This window comes from Rhincodon typus, chromosome 11 (genome assembly GCF_021869965.1).
Source record: "Rhincodon typus isolate 14 chromosome 11, sRhiTyp1.1, whole genome shotgun sequence".
Lineage (NCBI taxonomy): Eukaryota > Metazoa > Chordata > Chondrichthyes > Orectolobiformes > Rhincodontidae > Rhincodon > Rhincodon typus.
Genome location: NC_063342.1, coordinates 43,557,689 through 43,575,832, shown reverse-complemented (window position 1 = coordinate 43,575,832; position 18,144 = coordinate 43,557,689). Strand labels below are relative to the sequence as shown.

General features: G+C 41.8%; 1 protein-coding gene across 3 annotated transcripts in view; it reads left to right on the top strand.

Moving 5' to 3' along the window:
• Window positions 1-18,144, top strand: part of epha6 (eph receptor A6) — a 590,517-nt gene that overhangs the window by 314,409 nt on the left and 257,964 nt on the right. For all 3 annotated transcript variants that reach the window (XM_048603194.1, XM_048603196.1, XM_048603195.1), the window contains one exon: window positions 4,488-4,643. In XM_048603194.1, the coding sequence (XP_048459151.1) occupies window positions 4,488-4,643 (156 nt within the window). The remainder of the gene's footprint in view (window positions 1-4,487; window positions 4,644-18,144) is intronic.

The window sequence follows — 18,144 nt, the reverse complement described above, 5'->3', positions numbered from 1 at the left end:
GATTGAGATTTCCATTTTCTTTATAAAGTTTGAATACCAATTGTTCTATTCCAGTGGTTCCAAATCATGCAGCGACCTGCTATTTGAATTCACCCCCAGTGCAGTGTAGTGTGTTTACCTAATTTCAACTCAACCATTAAGTAAACATTTGGCAAGAGAATTTATTAAAACTTATCCTGTGGAATTTTCTAGGCAGAGGGTGGACAAGGAATTTAATTCAGAGGGAGGAAAACATTCTGTTTCCTGATGGCAGGCTAAAGTTTTGCTATTAAATTCCCAAAATCTTCTGGGTGTGGTGGTCTTCCTGACCTTGATGCTGAGGAACTTGCTTTGCATCTGTTTGCATGTCGTGAATATTCATTAAAACACCAGCCTGTTGGAATTGCATTAGCAAAAAATAAGCAGCGTACGTGTTCACAAACCCAACTATGTACTTGAACTATGCATCTGATGGGGTAGACGCTTTCCTTCAAGCTCCAGTGACTACAAACTTTAGTTATTCAAAGAGACATCTTTGAACACCAGCTTTCAATGTTAGGGGTTGAAACTTAAACAGGCAATCAAGCCTGCCCATAAATGGCAGACTGATGCCATCAAAACTGATGAGGGCAGGCAAGTAAGGCACAGCTCAAAATGAGATTCAAGATAAAAGCCCATCCTTTGTGGTTATATTCTTGTTCTATGTTCTTAAACTGAAACCTATTAGGAGGGTATATTCTCCTTATAATGATGAAAGGTCAGTGACCTGATGGTACATGAACTGCTAAGTGTTGTAGCTCCTTTGATATTTTAAGAGTGAACTCTGGCATAAGTTCTGTAAGTGAAGCAGTATCGCTGTGATGCCAATAGTGTTATGTTAGAGCTGCAATGAAGCATTGAGTAAACAGTCTATGAACCTTGTCAGAGTGCAGCAGATCATTCATTCTCCTGAGGCACTACAGTCAGATTCTTTGAGCTGTTCACAGGAGGCTGGCCTCTGCAGTCACCTCTATCATTAGTTGAGATGGCCACTTGTGGCCATCCCTGAGGAAAAGCACTTCCCTCATCTCCTGGACAGCCTTTTGTTGAGGCATCGCTTAAAGGTGTTGTCACTTTTTGCCTGGTCTTTGACATCTCCAGGGGCATTGGAGGATGACAAGCAGAGGTTCGGATGCTCCTGGGCTGCAGAAAGTACTGGGATTTGGGTACTGAATTCAATGATCAGCCATGATCATATTGAATGGCGGAGCAGGCTCGGGGGTGGGTGGGGGTGTTCAAATGGCTTACTCCTGCTCCTATCTTCTAAGTTTCTGTGTTTCTGTATCCAGTTGCCTTTAAAATATGGGGCTTGGATGTCTTTCATTTTCCCAGGCATGAATATACAATGAGCTAAACAAAATGTAACTGAAAACCTAATCCTCCCTCAGTGGCAGTCCCGATTGCTTTTATGCCTAGTTCCGCACTTAATCTGTCACAGAAAATTCCACCCATCACCTTTCTAGTTTAAAACAACTGTTTCTGTTAGCCAATGAGAGATTTCAATAGCCAACATGAAAAAACTCTTCAGCTGCTCAGTTCCCCATACACTTCATCCGAAGCTTAGACATAAACAGTGTTATGAAGGTAAATTATTGGAGAGAATATATTTTATAATGAAAACTAAATCAAAGAATAGAATAGTAAAATTCCTACAATGTGGAAACAGGCCATTCAGTCCACACTGACCCTCTGAACAGCATCCCACCCAGTTCCACCCCCTACACTATCCCTATAAGTCTGCATTTCCCATGCTTGATCCACCTAGTCTGCACGTACCTGGACTGTGGGAGGAAACCAGAGATCCCAGAGGAAACCCACACAGACACAGGGAAAAGGGGTAAACACACAGACAGTTGCCTGAGGATGGAATTGAACCCGGTCCCCAGCGCTGTGAGGCAGCAGTGCTAACCAATATGCCACCCTATATTCATGTTCTGTTCCTTTGACTCTTTTTCAATTTGCCACCTATAAAGTGACCATAGTTCCAGAGGGCCATAGGGCTGCTGTTTCGTTAGAGATGACTGGTGGTGGTTTAAGTTGAGGGATGCCATACCTCAGGTGAGGGGCATGATTCAGAAGGCTGGACTTTCATGGTAACCTCAGGCAGTGGATTGCATTGCAAACCAGCCATTGAACCAACTGAGCTAACTGAGTGCCGAATAAGCCATCAAAGGACAGAGACCATCTACACCTTTAATAAAAAATATTATATTTGCACACAGTTACGCACGTGACTCAACTTTTGAGAGCATAACTGAAGACATGAAATCTTCCGTTAGTCGGCATATTAGAAATGAATTGCAAATATTTTTTCTTTGCATTAGAAAATATTACTTGCATTTTTAAGAATCATAACCTGGTTCAGATTTACTAACAGAGCCAACTTTTTTTTTTCACAGAAGAAACATTTTATGAGATCATGTAGTCCTCCCGGAGGAATAACTTGATTTCAAATGACCAAAAAGAACTTACCTCAGTTGGCTAGAATGTTCACGTGTGAATCAGGGTATATTTCCTTTCTGGCTGAGATATTTTAGGATCTGGCACGTCATCCTACCCGGTAATGGCACTTTGACATTGTTCGGCAAGCAATTGCCGAGGACTGCCTTCAGGCACAGAATTAAAGGAGATGAACAAACCATTTACTTGTGTCATGGTGTGCGCCAGTCAGTTTTTGTGTGGTAAATTTAACATTTTTTTTCAAAAGGAACCAGTTTGCTCATTGAATGTTTGCGATCATTGAAAACTCATCATTAACGTTATTTTTAATCTGGTGATGTGGCTAGTTTTGTGGATCAGATCTATCTTCAATCAGGTTGATTTTTATATGAATATTAAAGATGGTGGAAACTTGATTTACCCACTTGATATAACTCTTAATTAAAATGTCCTAATCTTTTGTGTTGATGCAGTTGGTTTCTCTAGGTTAGACCCTGAAGGATAAGAATAATCCAGTAGAAAGTTTTGACCCAGATCTGATGTTTTGTTAATAATATTTTCTCCATTGCCATTATAACTTGCTGTGCTAATTATTACAATTTTGTCTATGCAAAACCAACCTGATTGTATGATTTAACCATAAAATTCCCAGAATAGCTCAACATTTTCATCCACCATTTATGTACTTCATCACTGATATTTCTACTTGTTCAGGCATTTGCTCAAAATGAAAATAAGGCAACTCACCCTCGCTTAATTACATTTCTATATCTTAAATTATCTGTTTTATCTTTAATTACTTAAATTAATGTTGCAACCTCTGCCAAAAGACTTGTTGCGAGCTTTGTATCTGTGTCCAGAGATGCGTATTTCAGCTAAATGTAGATTTTATGATATGAGTGTAATTGTGTGCTGTTATTTATTTTGCAAATGCTAATCCCTGGAGCCAAGTGAACACCTCCTTATTTGCAGAGCTTAATGTGATTAGACTGTTACTTACTCTAAGGAGAGGATGCTCCATGTAATGTGTTGCACTGTTTGTGTATCCACACAAATGCATAAAAGGGTTTACATTGAGATCCCAGGGATGGAGGCTGTTTGCACAGAGGCCCTGGCTTGTACTAACCATGATTAGCAATGACCAATCACACTTAGCAGTTCAAAACCTGCCATTAAACGAATAGGGTATGTCACAAGGAGCTTGTTCATGTCTTCCCATGCTTCTCACTTATGTGAGCTCTAGAAATTCCACAGAAATCCCAGTGCAGCAATGTTCAACTACATTTTTTTTTCTACTTCCATTTCATGTTTGTGCCTGGGCATTCTCCAAACAGTAAAGAGGAAAATCTCCTTTTATGTCTTGTCAAACAGCAGATTGTGTTTTAATGCACTAAACTAAAGGCAGGAACAAGCTGATGAAGGAGGATGGATACGAAGGGTTTCTGATAGTCCAAAAGGAGCTAAGACCAGTTCTTACTTCACTTTTCTTGTCTTCCCTTTCTCTAATTGTGCTGGACCCAGCTTTCACCCCAACAAATACAGTCAGTTTCCAGCAACTCACCCAATAAGATCAAACGCTGTCTGCCTGCCAGCTTCCACCTTCATTCTAAACCTCTTCCTCATAAGCGTCAAAATCATTCGGTACTTCCACATCAGTGTTTCCACTTCTTAGAGTGTTGCAATTCACAATGTTCCACATCCCAGGTCCTCTCCCTCCCCAGTACTCCTGGACCCTGAACCCTGCTCTGTATTCTTGTATCCTCTTTCAAAGCCCTCTGACTGTAGAATCCCGAGAAGAAATGTCTGTATATCCAGATCTCATGCCATTCCCATTACTTCTGGATCCTTAAGTGTTACAGCAGTGCCTGGAAGCATTAAAAGGAGTCACATTGGCAGTAGCAGTATTAGCATTCAAACCAAGTAGTATAATTGTTAAAACTACCTGTTGAAAATGTATACCATTATCTTGGTAGGTCAGGTTAATTTACATGTTTATCTTTAACTTTTGCTTATTTTGTTACTTCTTTTAGCTTGCAGGCCTGGATTCTATAAAGCTTTTGCTGGAAACACCAAGTGCTTCAAATGTCCTCCACACAGCTTCACCGATGAAGATGCCTCACAAGTGTGTAAATGTGATAAAGGTTACTACAGGGCAGAAAAAGACCCACCAACAATGGCTTGTACCAGTAAGTAATTAAAACTTCCTGATATTTTAGACAAATATCACGATTGAATTCTGGATGTTTTTGACAGCTAAAGATTGGAATCTAAACTGAGGAATGTATAAACTGTTTCACACTTTACACAGACATGGTTCAGCAGGACTCATAATCATACGTAATAGAAATTTCCATTCCTAGATCTGTTATGTTTCTTTTCTTCAGTATCAGCTATGTCTTGGACTGGTGCAGAATAGAGTGGGCTGGTTTAAATTTTTGTCCCACATATCGGAGTCTTCTGCTGCTGTGGTAAAGCAGCCTAAAATGCTCCATTGTAGGATGTGTGGAACTCGGCATGAGTGAATGGACAGGCATCATATTGGTGTCACATGGTGGACATGGGGAAAAGGTCGTGAATACACCTGTTCGTACCGGCCCTGTTTTGTTTTACTGTTGCATTGGCAGTTCCTGTGTACTGGTATAAAGACAGAATCACTTCTCTCTTTACAACCTCAATGTGCCTTAGCATGTGACGGCAGCAGTGGTGGACTGTTCTCTCAGTGAAATGTCCTAAATCCTATCCATCTTGATTGATGGTGGGAACATTCAAGGAAGTCAGTGGCATAGATCCAATTCTCAGGGAAGGACCAAAGCAGAAGTATTAGCACACTCGAGAGCTCAGTGAACACTGTGGTTTGAGACACCCTCCAGAATTGTTTGGCCGGATGCTCAGCATATGGTAGGCGATCTGTGCTGGGAAAATGCTCAGAAAATCCCCAGTACAGACTGCAGGAGGAATCAAGCAAAAGGTTGATGAAAATGAACATAAATGAATTAATTTGCAAGCTTAGTCATTGCAGAATAAAAAGCTTCAGCAGTGGAGAAATCTTTATTGATACCCAAGCCCTTAGAACATGAGAGTGGTCCCAGGCTCTCTCAGTGGGTAAGGTGGCACTTTACTCAATACTGTACCACCTTGGGCCTTGCTTCCATTACATGATAATGACCCAATTAATTTATTTCTATATATAATTGGCAACACTGCTGATGCATTTCTTGTTCAATTCAAGATAGCAGCAGAAATGGCAATATATGAAGATTTAATTAAGGTACTCAATGCCTACTTCATTCTTAGGTGTACTACAATAATTGACAACATTAGGTTTAATGAGTGCATCCAGGAGCCTGGAGACAGTATGGATTATTTTATAAATAGCCTCTATTGATTTAGGAGACCACTGTTACTATTGGATCCTATAAGCTAGTTATCTGAGACTGTGTAATAGTCATCATTCTGCATGAGGCAATATCTGTGCTTTTACAGCCCTGAGAGGACCTCATGGTTGTCTAAAGATGTTCAACTTACCCGGCAGGCTGTAAGTCCCTTTTCCAGGGTGACAAAGAATTTGCCTGGGAGCCCACAGATGAGCTTGACAGTTTATTTTCCGCAAGCCAGCCAGGAATGTGTAAATCAAAGCTATGTGAGGAGGGCACTGTCACCACCATTGCTCTTTGTTCATGATGTGATTGGCTGGAAAACTTCCAGCCTTTAATGCTGTGTACCACGTCTGCACAAAATGCATTATTTCAGAATTATCTGCAGCAGTAGCAGAACAGTCCCTACAGGGAGACAAAATAGCAGGAACAAGTCACACCAACCCTTCCTATCCAAGATGAAGACGATCTTTATTTTAGGCAATAGAACTTCAAGATGACTTAGATGTTTCTGATATTGACAAGGAGTCTCATTTTTAAATTGGATAATAAGGCCAGTGTCTTCAACCCTCTAGCATCTGACTGAGAGGTGCAGGAGGTATTTCTGTGATGGTCAAGAGGAACTATGTAACACACTGCTGTAATGGACACTGGTGTGTGAACAGTCTGCATGTTATTTCTGATCAGCAGTATTCTTTATTGAATGGAGCAGCTGATTCACCCTGACCCCTCTTTACTCAGCAGCAGACAACGATGATCTACCCATCTTTAATGACACTCTAATCATAAGACTGCAGGTGATTTCTTTTCTGTATCTTTCATTCCCTTTTCAGGACAGGCTGCATGCAGCAAATCATGACTGCACTAGGCCTGTCTGTGACCAGCTACAAAATGCCATGTTAGACCTGCACTCGCTCCATGATGATAGCGTGTCGAAGAAAGAACAAGCCACGTCGATGATACCCATTTTCCTATGAGTGAAAGATCTCCAAAGTGTGAGGGCAATAAAGATGCTACATTTCCCAATACAGGCCTTAAAGGTTCTCCCTAGGCTCCATGACAGAGTAAGAAGATGATTCAAACTATAGCAGCCTCTTGTCTCTTCTTTGTCGTTTCTTCCTGAGTCCACTCTTCATTGTCATTACTTTGAGGCCAGCATCCTGGTACCCCCAGGCTCTAGTAGTCCTCCCCACTTTCACACCGAGCCTGCTCAAGGTTCCGCCTTCCTACCAGTGGAACATGAGCTACTAGTGTCCCTCTTCCTCACAATGAGCTGAGAACAGAGTCAAAGAGAGTTTTTCTTGGAGTGAGCAAGGAGATGAAAACTTGGAGCAAAAGAAATGTTAATAGTTAAACAACTGTTTGAAGGCAGATGCATCTCTCCCTATACAACCACAGTACGTCCAATTAGACAGCGGGGTTATGGGGGAAGGGCATCACTGTTGCCAATTCCATAGAGCAGCACACTGACTTGATCATTGTTGGGCTCTGAGCAAGTCTAGAGGTGGTCCAGTATCGATTGAAGTGGTAATGCCAGTTGTTTGAGTGTGTGGCTTGTTTGAGGCCTTTTACCTTGTTTAGGGTGTTTGGAAGGGTTCTTTTTTTGAACATAGTCATTCATGGAATGTGGGCATCACTGCTTTTTGTTTTTATGTTATTTAGTATTTATTGCCAACCCATAATTGCCCAGAGGGTAGTTAACAGTCAACAACATTGCTGTGGGCCCAGAGTCACACGTAGACCTGACTTGTTAAGGACAGCAGATTTCCTTCCCTAAAGAACACAAATGAACCCAGAAGGGGTTTTACCACAACCTGCAATGATTACATGTTTTCCATTAGTTTTAGGATTTTATTCTAGATTATACTGAATTGAAATATTACCATCTGCCACAGTCGGTTTTGGACCCATGTCCCCAGGAACATTCATAGAACATAGAACATAGAACAATACAGCACAGTACAAGCCCTTCAGCTACGACTACCCCACTGATAAGGCTTTTCTCATCATTCTGTTTGCTTCTAATTAGCTGTCATGGAAATCCAATGGTGATTAGTCCCTCTGATTATTGCTGTGACAAGTCTGCTTTGACAGGTCACCAACTTTCCATTTTCCCGTCTTTATCAGCATTGGCTAGGTTCCTCAATAAGTATTTCACAAATGACTGCCTTCATGTGTAGATATCATGATTAGGTTTCGGTTGCTTTTGACAGATGAGGACCGGAAACTGTATCAATACATCCTAACAAACGTTTAGTAACTGTTTACAAATACACCGTTCAGAAAGATGCCATTTAAACCCTCTTCCCACAGGTCCAAGTTTCATGTGCTCTGACATTATTACTGATGAGCTCTGGCTCTAAATCTAACAATGATTAAAAACCGAAAGAACTGCAGATGCTGTAAATCAGGAACAAAAACAAAGTTGCTGGAAAAGCTCAGCAGGCCTGGCAGCATCTGTGGAGGAGAAAACGGAGGAAGGGTTCTGAGGAAGGGTCACCGGGCCCGAAACGTTAACTCTCTAACAATTATTAACCTCTTATGGCACAAACCTGGCTTTAAGCTCTATATAGCCATGTCATTAAAGTGGTTAAAATGTTTTAGCTGTATCACAAATAGAAGAAAAGCATAACCTAGAATTCATGACAGAAACTAGTCACAATATTGTGTAGACACTTCTGGGTTATGGATTAGGATGAATTTAAACTTTATTTAAGTAGATGCAATTTATTTATTTTACATGTTTAAACATTCACGGTGCTCACCAAAATCTGGGATGCAGTCCTGTGGGATGGCAAATATTTCTTCTTAATATACAGAAAAATGTCCGTTTCTTCTAAGGTATGATTTATTTAAGATCTCCCTAAAAATGTACATTTGGTAATAATTATTGTCAAATTGTGAACAATTTTGAGTTCAAAACATTCAAACACCAGGTACAAAATTAAGGTGGTCATGTGCATTTTGGGGGGACATTCTATCCAAGAGTTTGTTTTCATTCAAATCATTGTCAACGGGAATTAACCACTCTTGGAATCAAAAGAACCATTTTTTGACTAATTTCTTTCTCAAAATCCCTTCCTCATAAATGATATCAAAAATCTATGAGCAGAATCTTCCCTCGGGGTTGGCAAGCTCAAAGGCAGGTAAAACACTGAGTCATACCCAATCATACTACCACCTCACCACTACCAGAATAATATCTAGGTGAGGTACAGTACCAAAATACACAGGAGGGTGGGGGAAACCTTTGAATCCACCTTTGAAATCTACCACAGCACCAAAGAAAATTTAATCGTGGGGGCAACCAATTGGAGAAAGTCACTGCTGTAAGCAGAATGGACAGAAATTTTGATGAGGAGAGAGATAGCAGGAACTGCAGATGCTGGAGAATCTGAGATAACAAGGTGTAGAGCTGGATGAACACTGCAGGCCAAGCAGCATCAGAGGAGCAGGAAGGCTGACGTTTCGGGCCTAGACCCTTCTTCAGAAAAAATCTTGAAAAAGTTTTGATGTCCTGCTCATCAAGCTGGTTCTGTCCCATTCTTGCTGTAGATAGGCTCACTAGGGAACCAATTAGAGTGAAGTGTCAGTGAGGTTTTTGTGGATGCTTTGATAATAGACATTGTAAGTCAGTTGTTAAATTTAAATCAAAGATTTGTGTTGTGCATAGCGAATGGCAATGCATTATCTCTGACCTTAGCAGACTGTGAAAAGTGTATGTTTAAGATGAAACCTTTTGTGCTTAAATGTTACAGTTACTTTGGAAAAAAGTAATATCTGTTGTTAATTTCTGCCTGTTGTCTTGTACCAATTTAAATGCGGGGTCAGTAGAAAATAAATGCTTTCCTTGTGTGTTGTCACATTAGGTTGAATAGAGAGTTGCTAATTATTGAAAACATTGATGGAATCTACGGAATCTGCTCCCATTTATGTCCAAATACCTTATGCACCAATGCAAACACCGAAGGTGTTGTTACTTTGTGACTGTGTTACTTGATAGATAAATTAGTAAGAATGAATAAAAAGCCCCTGGAAAACCAAAGGTAGGCACTAAAATCAATAAGGTAGCCCCAGAGAAAGCTCTGAGCAGACCCCTCATGGAAAAAATAATATTTTCTGCCCTGGTGTGAAAACCCATGGTTGACACTCCAACCCCACTCCAATTGAAGTTCTCCAGTGATCATTTAGGATATCTTGGGGGCTTCATCCCATCATTGCTTGGAGTAATCTAACTGTAAGTGGGCTTGTTGCCATGTGGTATACCCGATAGGTTACCCTGTGAGGGCCGTTGTCAGCTGGGAAGGTGGATTACACCATCAATAGCAGTCAGTGTTTGATTGACCCCTGAGAGCCAGCACATTGCCCTTGCTTCTGGTCCTACATGCCCCCCCGCCTTTCCTCACAACCCCCAAAGTGAGATTCCACCTCCCCTGTTTGCCTTAGTCCTGGATCCACCATGATCCACCAGAAACCCTGTAGAGCCAGAGGTACGCTCCCTGAAGCAGCCATGGCTATCTCCATAGCACAGCTAAGTGAGGGATTGGAGATAGTAGGAACTGCAGATGTGAAGGGTCTAGGCCCGAAACATCAGCCTTCCTGCTCCTATGATACTGCTTGGCCTGCTGTGTTCATCCAGCTCTACACCTTGTTGTCTAAGTGAGGGATCGGCCAGCTGCTTTTGTGGGATGGGAATTCTGTCCTTGGGTTCTTGATTTGGGATGATGGCCAGTTATTGACCTAGCCAATGCCTGTTTGGCATGTGGTTCTTTGGGCTATTCCTAGAAAAGGCAGTGAAAATCCCTTGCTGACTTTCCGTGTCATTGGCACCAAAACAAGATCATAGAATCCCAGAATTGTTACAGTTCAAAAGCGCGCCATTCAGCCCATATGCCTGCATTGGCTCATCAACTGAGCACCGGTTTCAACAGAATCACAGAATTAATTAAGATGTTTTAGAAAGTATTTTAACATGCACTTATTAAAGTAACATTGCATATATATTTCCTGACAATATCACTAAAGAGACAAACAGCTTTTTTTTTCAGTATTCCACTCAATTATAAATTACCATTAGCCAATATTCATAACAACACCATAAATCACTGGCACAAAAGGTGATACACTGGAATTTCCGAGGCTTAATAATCACAGAAACAGTCTGCTACTCCATTTTTTTACATAATGTAAGAGCTCCACATTTCTGACAAGAGATTCCAATCAGGGATTCTTCAGATATGCACAGCTATACTTCCATTCTAACAATTCCTTCATTGTGCAGCACAGTTTGGGGATGGCAAACTTTCCCCTCCCCCTTTTCACAGCAGTCAGTTACCATAATCTATAATTTAAAGGTGCAGCATCTCAGACAGCCACTTTGATAGCTCATGTGAAAGGATAAGTACTTAAAGTAGAGGTGAGGATAGGGTACCAGGTGAGTAAGGTGCTAGGGAGAACAATAGCAAGGGGACCAGGTAAGGGATGGAGTATACAAGGTAGGATGGGATGAGTCGGAGATATCGTGGCTAGCAGGGGAATGTGGGGCAGGTTGTTGGGATAGGGTAGCATTGGGAGGAGGTTGAGGAAGCACGGGTTAATGTAAGAGGTGGAAATAACAGGTTGTCCTATTGCATTAGAGCTACAATTCTGAGAATAGAGGTGAAAAGAATATTTTGAGTTCAGTATAGAAATATTTACTGAGTGTTGAACTAAGTGTGTTAAACTCACTGACTTAATGAATATGAAACAGACAAGTGTACAAACATGTCAATCAGAAGCATGGCAAGCCTGATTCTTCTCCATTAAATAAGATCATGTCAGATGAAGGGTCTAGGCCCGAAACGTCAGCCTTTCTGCTCCTATGATGCTACTTGGCCTGCTGTGTTCATCCAGCCCTGCACCTTGTTGTCTCGGATTCTCCAGCATCTGCAGTTCCTACTATCTCATGTCAGATTTGGTTGTGGCTTCAGCTCCACTCCACTCAATAACCTTGATTTGCTTATTAGTCAAAATCATTCCACCTCCATCTTAACTATATATTTAATGACCTTGTCTGCATTGCCCTCTGGGGATGAGAGTTCCACTGACTCCTGACACTCTGAGAGCTATAACTTCTCCTCATCTTCATCTTAGATGGGAACATCCCTTTTTTTTTAGAAACTGTATCTTCTAGTTTCTTCCTCAATAATGTCCTTTCAGTATCCACTCTGTCAGACCTCCTCAGGTTCTGTGTTTCAGTAAAATTCCATCTCATTCTTCCCCATGTCATTACATTCAGGCCCAACTGGCCCAAGATTGATCAGTCATTGCTCTGAAATAAAGTTTGCTTTGACAGTCGAATACTGCTGAAGAGCAATGAAATGAAAGATGTATGTGTTGCATTGGAAAGTGTTAATGCAACCATCAAAGCTTGAAAGTTGAGAAAAAAAAACATTTTATTTTGTTACAGGGGTGAAGTTTTGGAACAGGGAGGTTATGCTGCAGCTCTATAGGGTGCTGGTGAGACCACACCTGGAGTACTATGTACAGTTTTGGTCTCCTTACTTGAGAAGGGATTTATTGGGACTGGAGCGGGTGCAGAAGAGGTTCACTAGGTTGATTAGGGAGGGTTAGTTTATGAGTAGACTAGGACTATATTCATTGGAGTTTCGAAGAATGAGGGAGGACCTTATAGAAATATATAAATTATGAAGGGAATACACAGGATAGAAGCAGGGAGGTTGTTTGTACTGGCAGATGAAACTGGAACTAGGGCCAGAGTCTCAAAATAAGGGGGAATAGATTTGAGACTGAGTCGAGGAGGAAATTCTTCACCCAAAGGATTGTGAATCTGTAGAATTCCCTGTCCAGTGAAGCAGTTGAGGCTACCTCATTGAATGTTTTTAAAGGAAAGATAGATTTTTTTCGAACAGTGAAGGAATTCAAGGTTATGGTGAGCAGGTGAGTAAGTGGAGCTGAGTCCATGAAAAGATCAGCCATGATCTTACTGAATAGCAGAGCAGGCTTGATGGGCCAGATGACCTACTCCTGTTCCTATTTATTTGTTCTTACATTGTTACCACCTCTTATAATGGCATAAAACTCTAAGTACCTGTAACAGTTTCTTTAACAATATTTGCTCTTGGGAAGGGCTGGTCAATAGTTTTTTTTATAATGAAATTAAGTTAACCTTGGTAATTAAACAATGACTTAACCATCTTATAGAAGAACATGGAATTTATGCCATTCAGCCTATCGTTTTAATGCTAGAATTTTTTGCGGAATGAAAAATGGGAACCCGAGCACATGCAATTGCTAAATCTTTTGATTTAAAAAGTCAATTAATATTTTTTTCAGTTTATTTTTACAAAGGACATTTAAATTTAGAGTTATTTGATCTTCTTTAAACTTTCAGTTGCAACTTTTAAGTGGTGAATTTATTTCAATTTTATTTTCAGCCATTGCTTTAATTCAGCCATTCCTTTCCTTAACATTTTGATCTCCCAAAGAGCAGCACTTCATACTAACCTGGATTAAACTCCATCTGCCATTTCTCCATCTATATCTGCAACTGATCTATATCCCGTTATATCCTTTGACAACCTTCTGCATTATCCACGACTCCGCTGATCTTTGTATTGTCTGCAAACTTACTAACCCACCCATCTAAATTTTCATCCAAGTCATTTATACATATGACAAAGAGCACAGATCTCTGTGGAACACCACTCGTCACGGACCTCCAGCTTGAAAACACCCTTCCACCTCTACCTCTGCCTTCTATGGTCAAGCCAATTTTGAATCCACGCGGCCAAGTCACCATGGATCCCATGCATGTTAATCTTCTGGATAAGCCTACTGTGAGGGACCTTGTCAAAAGCCTTACTAAAATCCATGTAGACAACATGGGGGTGAGAGTTGTGAGAACACGAGCCAGGGGGCAGCCAGGAAGGTAAGGTTTCTATATAAAATACTTGCCTCATGAACAGGCGGAGCGAAGGCTGAGCAGGAGCAAACATGGACACAGGGACTGCTGGGTAAGTGAACTAATATATTCAGGCAGTGGCTAAACCCAAAACACTTCACGTGTATTGTCTCCCACCCATTGTCCTCCTCTAACCCAAAAAAAAGACTGTGTGGAGGGTCGGTAAGGTGAGCTTTTTTTTTCTATCTCTTTATCTCTTTTGGCAATCTAGAGTAGAGGGAATGGAAGCTAGGGCAGTTGCATGCTCCCCTTGTAGGATGTGGGAGCTGAGGGTCACTACTAGTGTCCCTGTTGACTTCATCTGCAAGAAGTGCACCCAACTCCAGCTCCTCACAGACCGCGTTAGGGAACTGGAGCTGGAGCTGGAGCTGGATGAACTCCGGATCATTCTGGAGGCTGAGGGGATGATAGATAGGAGTTATAGGGAGGTAATCACGCCCAAGTTACAGGATAAAGATAGCTGGGTGACCGTCAGGAGAGGGAGAGGGAATAGGCAGACAGTGCAGGGATCCCCTGTGGCCGTTCCCCTCAATAATAAGTATACCACTTTGGATACTGTTGGGGAGGATTGACCTACCAGGGGAAAGCCATAGCGGACAGGTCTCTGGCACTGAGCCTGGCTCTGTGGCTCAGAAGGGAAGGAGGGAGAATAGGAGAGCGATAGTGATAGGAGATTCACTGGTTAGGGGAAGAGACTGGAGATTCTGTGATACCGAGCGAGACTCCCGGATGGTATGTTGCCTCCCGGGTGCCAGGGTCAGGGATGTCTCCGATCGAATCTACAGGATTCTTACGGGGGAGGGTGAGCAGCCAGAATCATGGTACACATCAGTACCAATGACATAACTAGGAAAAGAGATGAGGACCTGAAAAGTGAATACAGGGAGTTAGGTTGGAAGCTAAAAAGCAGGACGATCAGAGTAGTAATTTCAGGATTACTACCAGTGCCTCAGGCTAGTGAGACTGGGAGTAGAGAGCAAGTGCAGCTGAACATGTGGCTACAGAGGTGGTGTAGGAGGGAGGGTTTCAGATATGTGGATCATTGGGATACCTTCTGGGGAAGGTGGGACCTGCACAGGAAAGACAGGTTGCACCTGAACTGGAGGGGCAGCAATACCCTGGGCAGAAGGTTTGCCAGAGCTCTTTGGGAGGGTTTAAACTAGTTTAGCAGGGGGATGTGAACCGGAGCAACGGATCAGAGGATGGGGTAGCTAGTGTACAGGCAGATACAGCATACAGAGGGTCTGTGAGGAAGGATAGACAGTTGATCGGGCAAAGTTGCAGTCCGTGTGATGGGTTGAAGTGTGTCTATTTTAACACAAGAAGTGTCAGGAATAAGGGTGACGAGCTTAGAGCATGGATCAGTACTTGGAGCTACGATGTTGTGGCCATTACAGAGACTTGGATAACAGAGGGGCAGGAATGGTTGTTGGATGTTCCAGGGTTAAGATGTTTTAAAAAAAAAAGGGAGGGAGTTAAAAGAGGTAGGGGAGTGGCATTGCTAATTGGAGCTGGTATCACAGCTGCAGAAAGGGGAGTTATTGAGGAGGGTTTGTCTACTGAGTCAGTATGGGTGGAAGTTAGAAACAGGAAAGGAGCAATCACTTTATTGGGAGTTTTCCATAGACCCCTCAATAGCAACAGAGACACCGAGGAACAGATTGGGAGGCAGATTTTGGAAAGGTGCAGAAGTAACAGGGTTGTTGTCATGGGTGATGTCAACTTCCCTAATATCGACTGGAACCTCCTAAGTGCAAATAGTTTGGATGGAGCAGATTTTGTCAGGTATGTCCAGGAAGGATTTCTAACTCAATATGTAGATAGACCGACTAGAGGGGAGGCCATATTGGATTTGGTGCTTGGCAACGAACCAGGCCAGGTATCAGATCTCTCGGTGGGGGAGCATTTCGGTGATAGTGATCACAACTCCCTGACCTTTATTATGGTCATGGAGAGGGATAGGAGCAGACGGTATGGGATAGTATTTAATTGGTGCAGGAACTGCGGAGCATAAATTGGGAACAGATGTTCTCAGGGAAATGTGCGACAGAAATGTGGAGGTTGTTTAGGGAGCACTTGCTGCGAGTACTGGATAGGTTTGTCCCACTGAGGCAAGGAAGGGATGGTGAGGTGAAGGAACCTTGGATGACAAAACATGTGGAACATCTAGTCAAGAGGAAGAAGGAAGCTTACTTAAGGTTGAGGAAGCAAGGATCGGACAGGGCTCTAAAGGGTTACAAGGTAGCCAGGAAGGAACTGAAGAATGGACTTACAGGAGCTAGAAGGGGACATTAGAGAGGGTGCAGAGGAGATTTACCAGGATGCTGCCTGGACTGGAGGGCAGGTCTTATGAGGATAGGTTGAGGGAGCTAGGGCTTTTTTCATTGGAGTGAAGAAGGATGAGAGGTGACTTGATAGAGGTGTACAAGATGATGAGAAGCATAGATAGAGTGGATAGCCAGAGGCTTTTTCCCAGGGCAGAAATAACTATCACGAGGGGGCATAATTTTAAGGCAATTGGAGGAAGGTATAGGGAAGATGTCAGAGGTAGGTTCTTTACACAGAGTGGTGGGTGCATGGAATGCACTGCCAGCGGTGGTAGTAGAGTCAGATACATTCGGGACATTTAAGCAACTCTTGGATAGGCACATTGATGATTGTAATATGAAGGGTATGCAGGTTATTTGATCTTACAGTAGGATAATAGGTCGGCACAACATAATGAGCTGAAGGGCCTGTAGTGTGCTATATCATTCTATGTTCTATGTTCTAACATCCACTGCTCTACCCTCATTGATCATCTTTGTCACCTCCTCAAAAAATTCAATCAAGTTACTAAGACATGACCTGCCCCGCACAAAGCCGTGCAGACTGTCCCTAATCAAGCCATGCTTTTCCAAATGCGTGTGAATCCTATCCCTAGAATTCTCTCCCATAGCTTCCCAAACACCAATGTGAGACTCACTAGTCTGTATTTCCCTTCTTGAACAAAGGAACAACTTTAGCTACTTGCCAGTCCCCCGGTACCTCTCCAGTGGCTAATGAGCATGCAAAGATCTTGGTCAATGCCCCAGCAATCTCCTCTTTTGCCTCTGTCAATAAACTGGGGTGGATACCATTGGGCTCTGGGGACCTGTCACCTTAATGCTCTTCAAGAGACCCAACACTACTACTTTCTTGATCTCAAAATGCTATAGTATATTAGCATGCAAATTAACACTTTTTTTGATATCTATTAATTAGAATGGTAGTGCAGCAAATGAGAATGCATGATCTTTTTAGCTATTAATAAACCTTGCTTTCCTTCTGAGTTGAAGATGTTGGACCCTCAATAGAGCATTTCAGTTTTGGGCCAATGAACACCCTAGTCCTGCATAGACATTAATCTCACTGTCACTTTTAAGTAAACTAAAAAGCTGTTCTTGTCTCCAGTACTGAAATATTCTTGCCTTAATTGGCATTAAAAAAAGTGATCTAAAGATTGAATTAAGATGCACTAGGAATATTGGATGTTATTTAGTTTCCACTGGTTCAGTAAACTCCAAATCCCTTTAATTATCTATAAATCATGATCTTGTATCTCAGTTGTTCTGTTGCTCTCTATTAATATGAGCTATGTATGATGAAGCTACTCCCAAGATCTTCAAGTTAATCTTAAATGTATGAGTTCTTTAAATCTCTATTTACAAATGTGATCCCACCATTTCAACATTGAGCATCATTTCTGTCCCTGAAGGATTTTGATTTGCCAACTTCCTTTCCTGCATTAAACAATCCATGTATGAGCTATAACAAAGCAATCAGGATATATACATAAAAGCTTACTAGTGCACATAATTCTCTACTGTCACAAAATTAGAATTAATCGACTTGCATTGTTCCAGATTCTAAATCTTGGAAAATGATGCACTGCATGTCATTACAGCTTAAAATTTGCATGAAATCACAGTTTAGCTGGAATAATTTAACAGCAATTAAAAAGCTGTTTATTCATTCATCATGCAAATCAGCACGATGGACCCCTAGAGTAAGTCTGGCTGATCTTCAATTCACAGATATGGGAAAGTGAATGAAGTGAGAACCTCACCAGAATCGCTACTTTAACTTGACAGCTTTGCTTTAAAGTACAGAAGAAGGGAATCATTTAATATAATGTAAACAAGGAGCACAAAATGGAAGATAACAAGGTGTACAGCTGGATGAACACAGTAGGCCAAGCAGCATCAGAGGAGCAGGAAGGCTGACGTTTTGGGCCTAGACCCTTCTTCAGAAAGCACAAAATGGAAACTATGTTTCAAATTGTGCTTCATCTATATTACTGACATTGCATAAATGGCTGTTAGACAACAC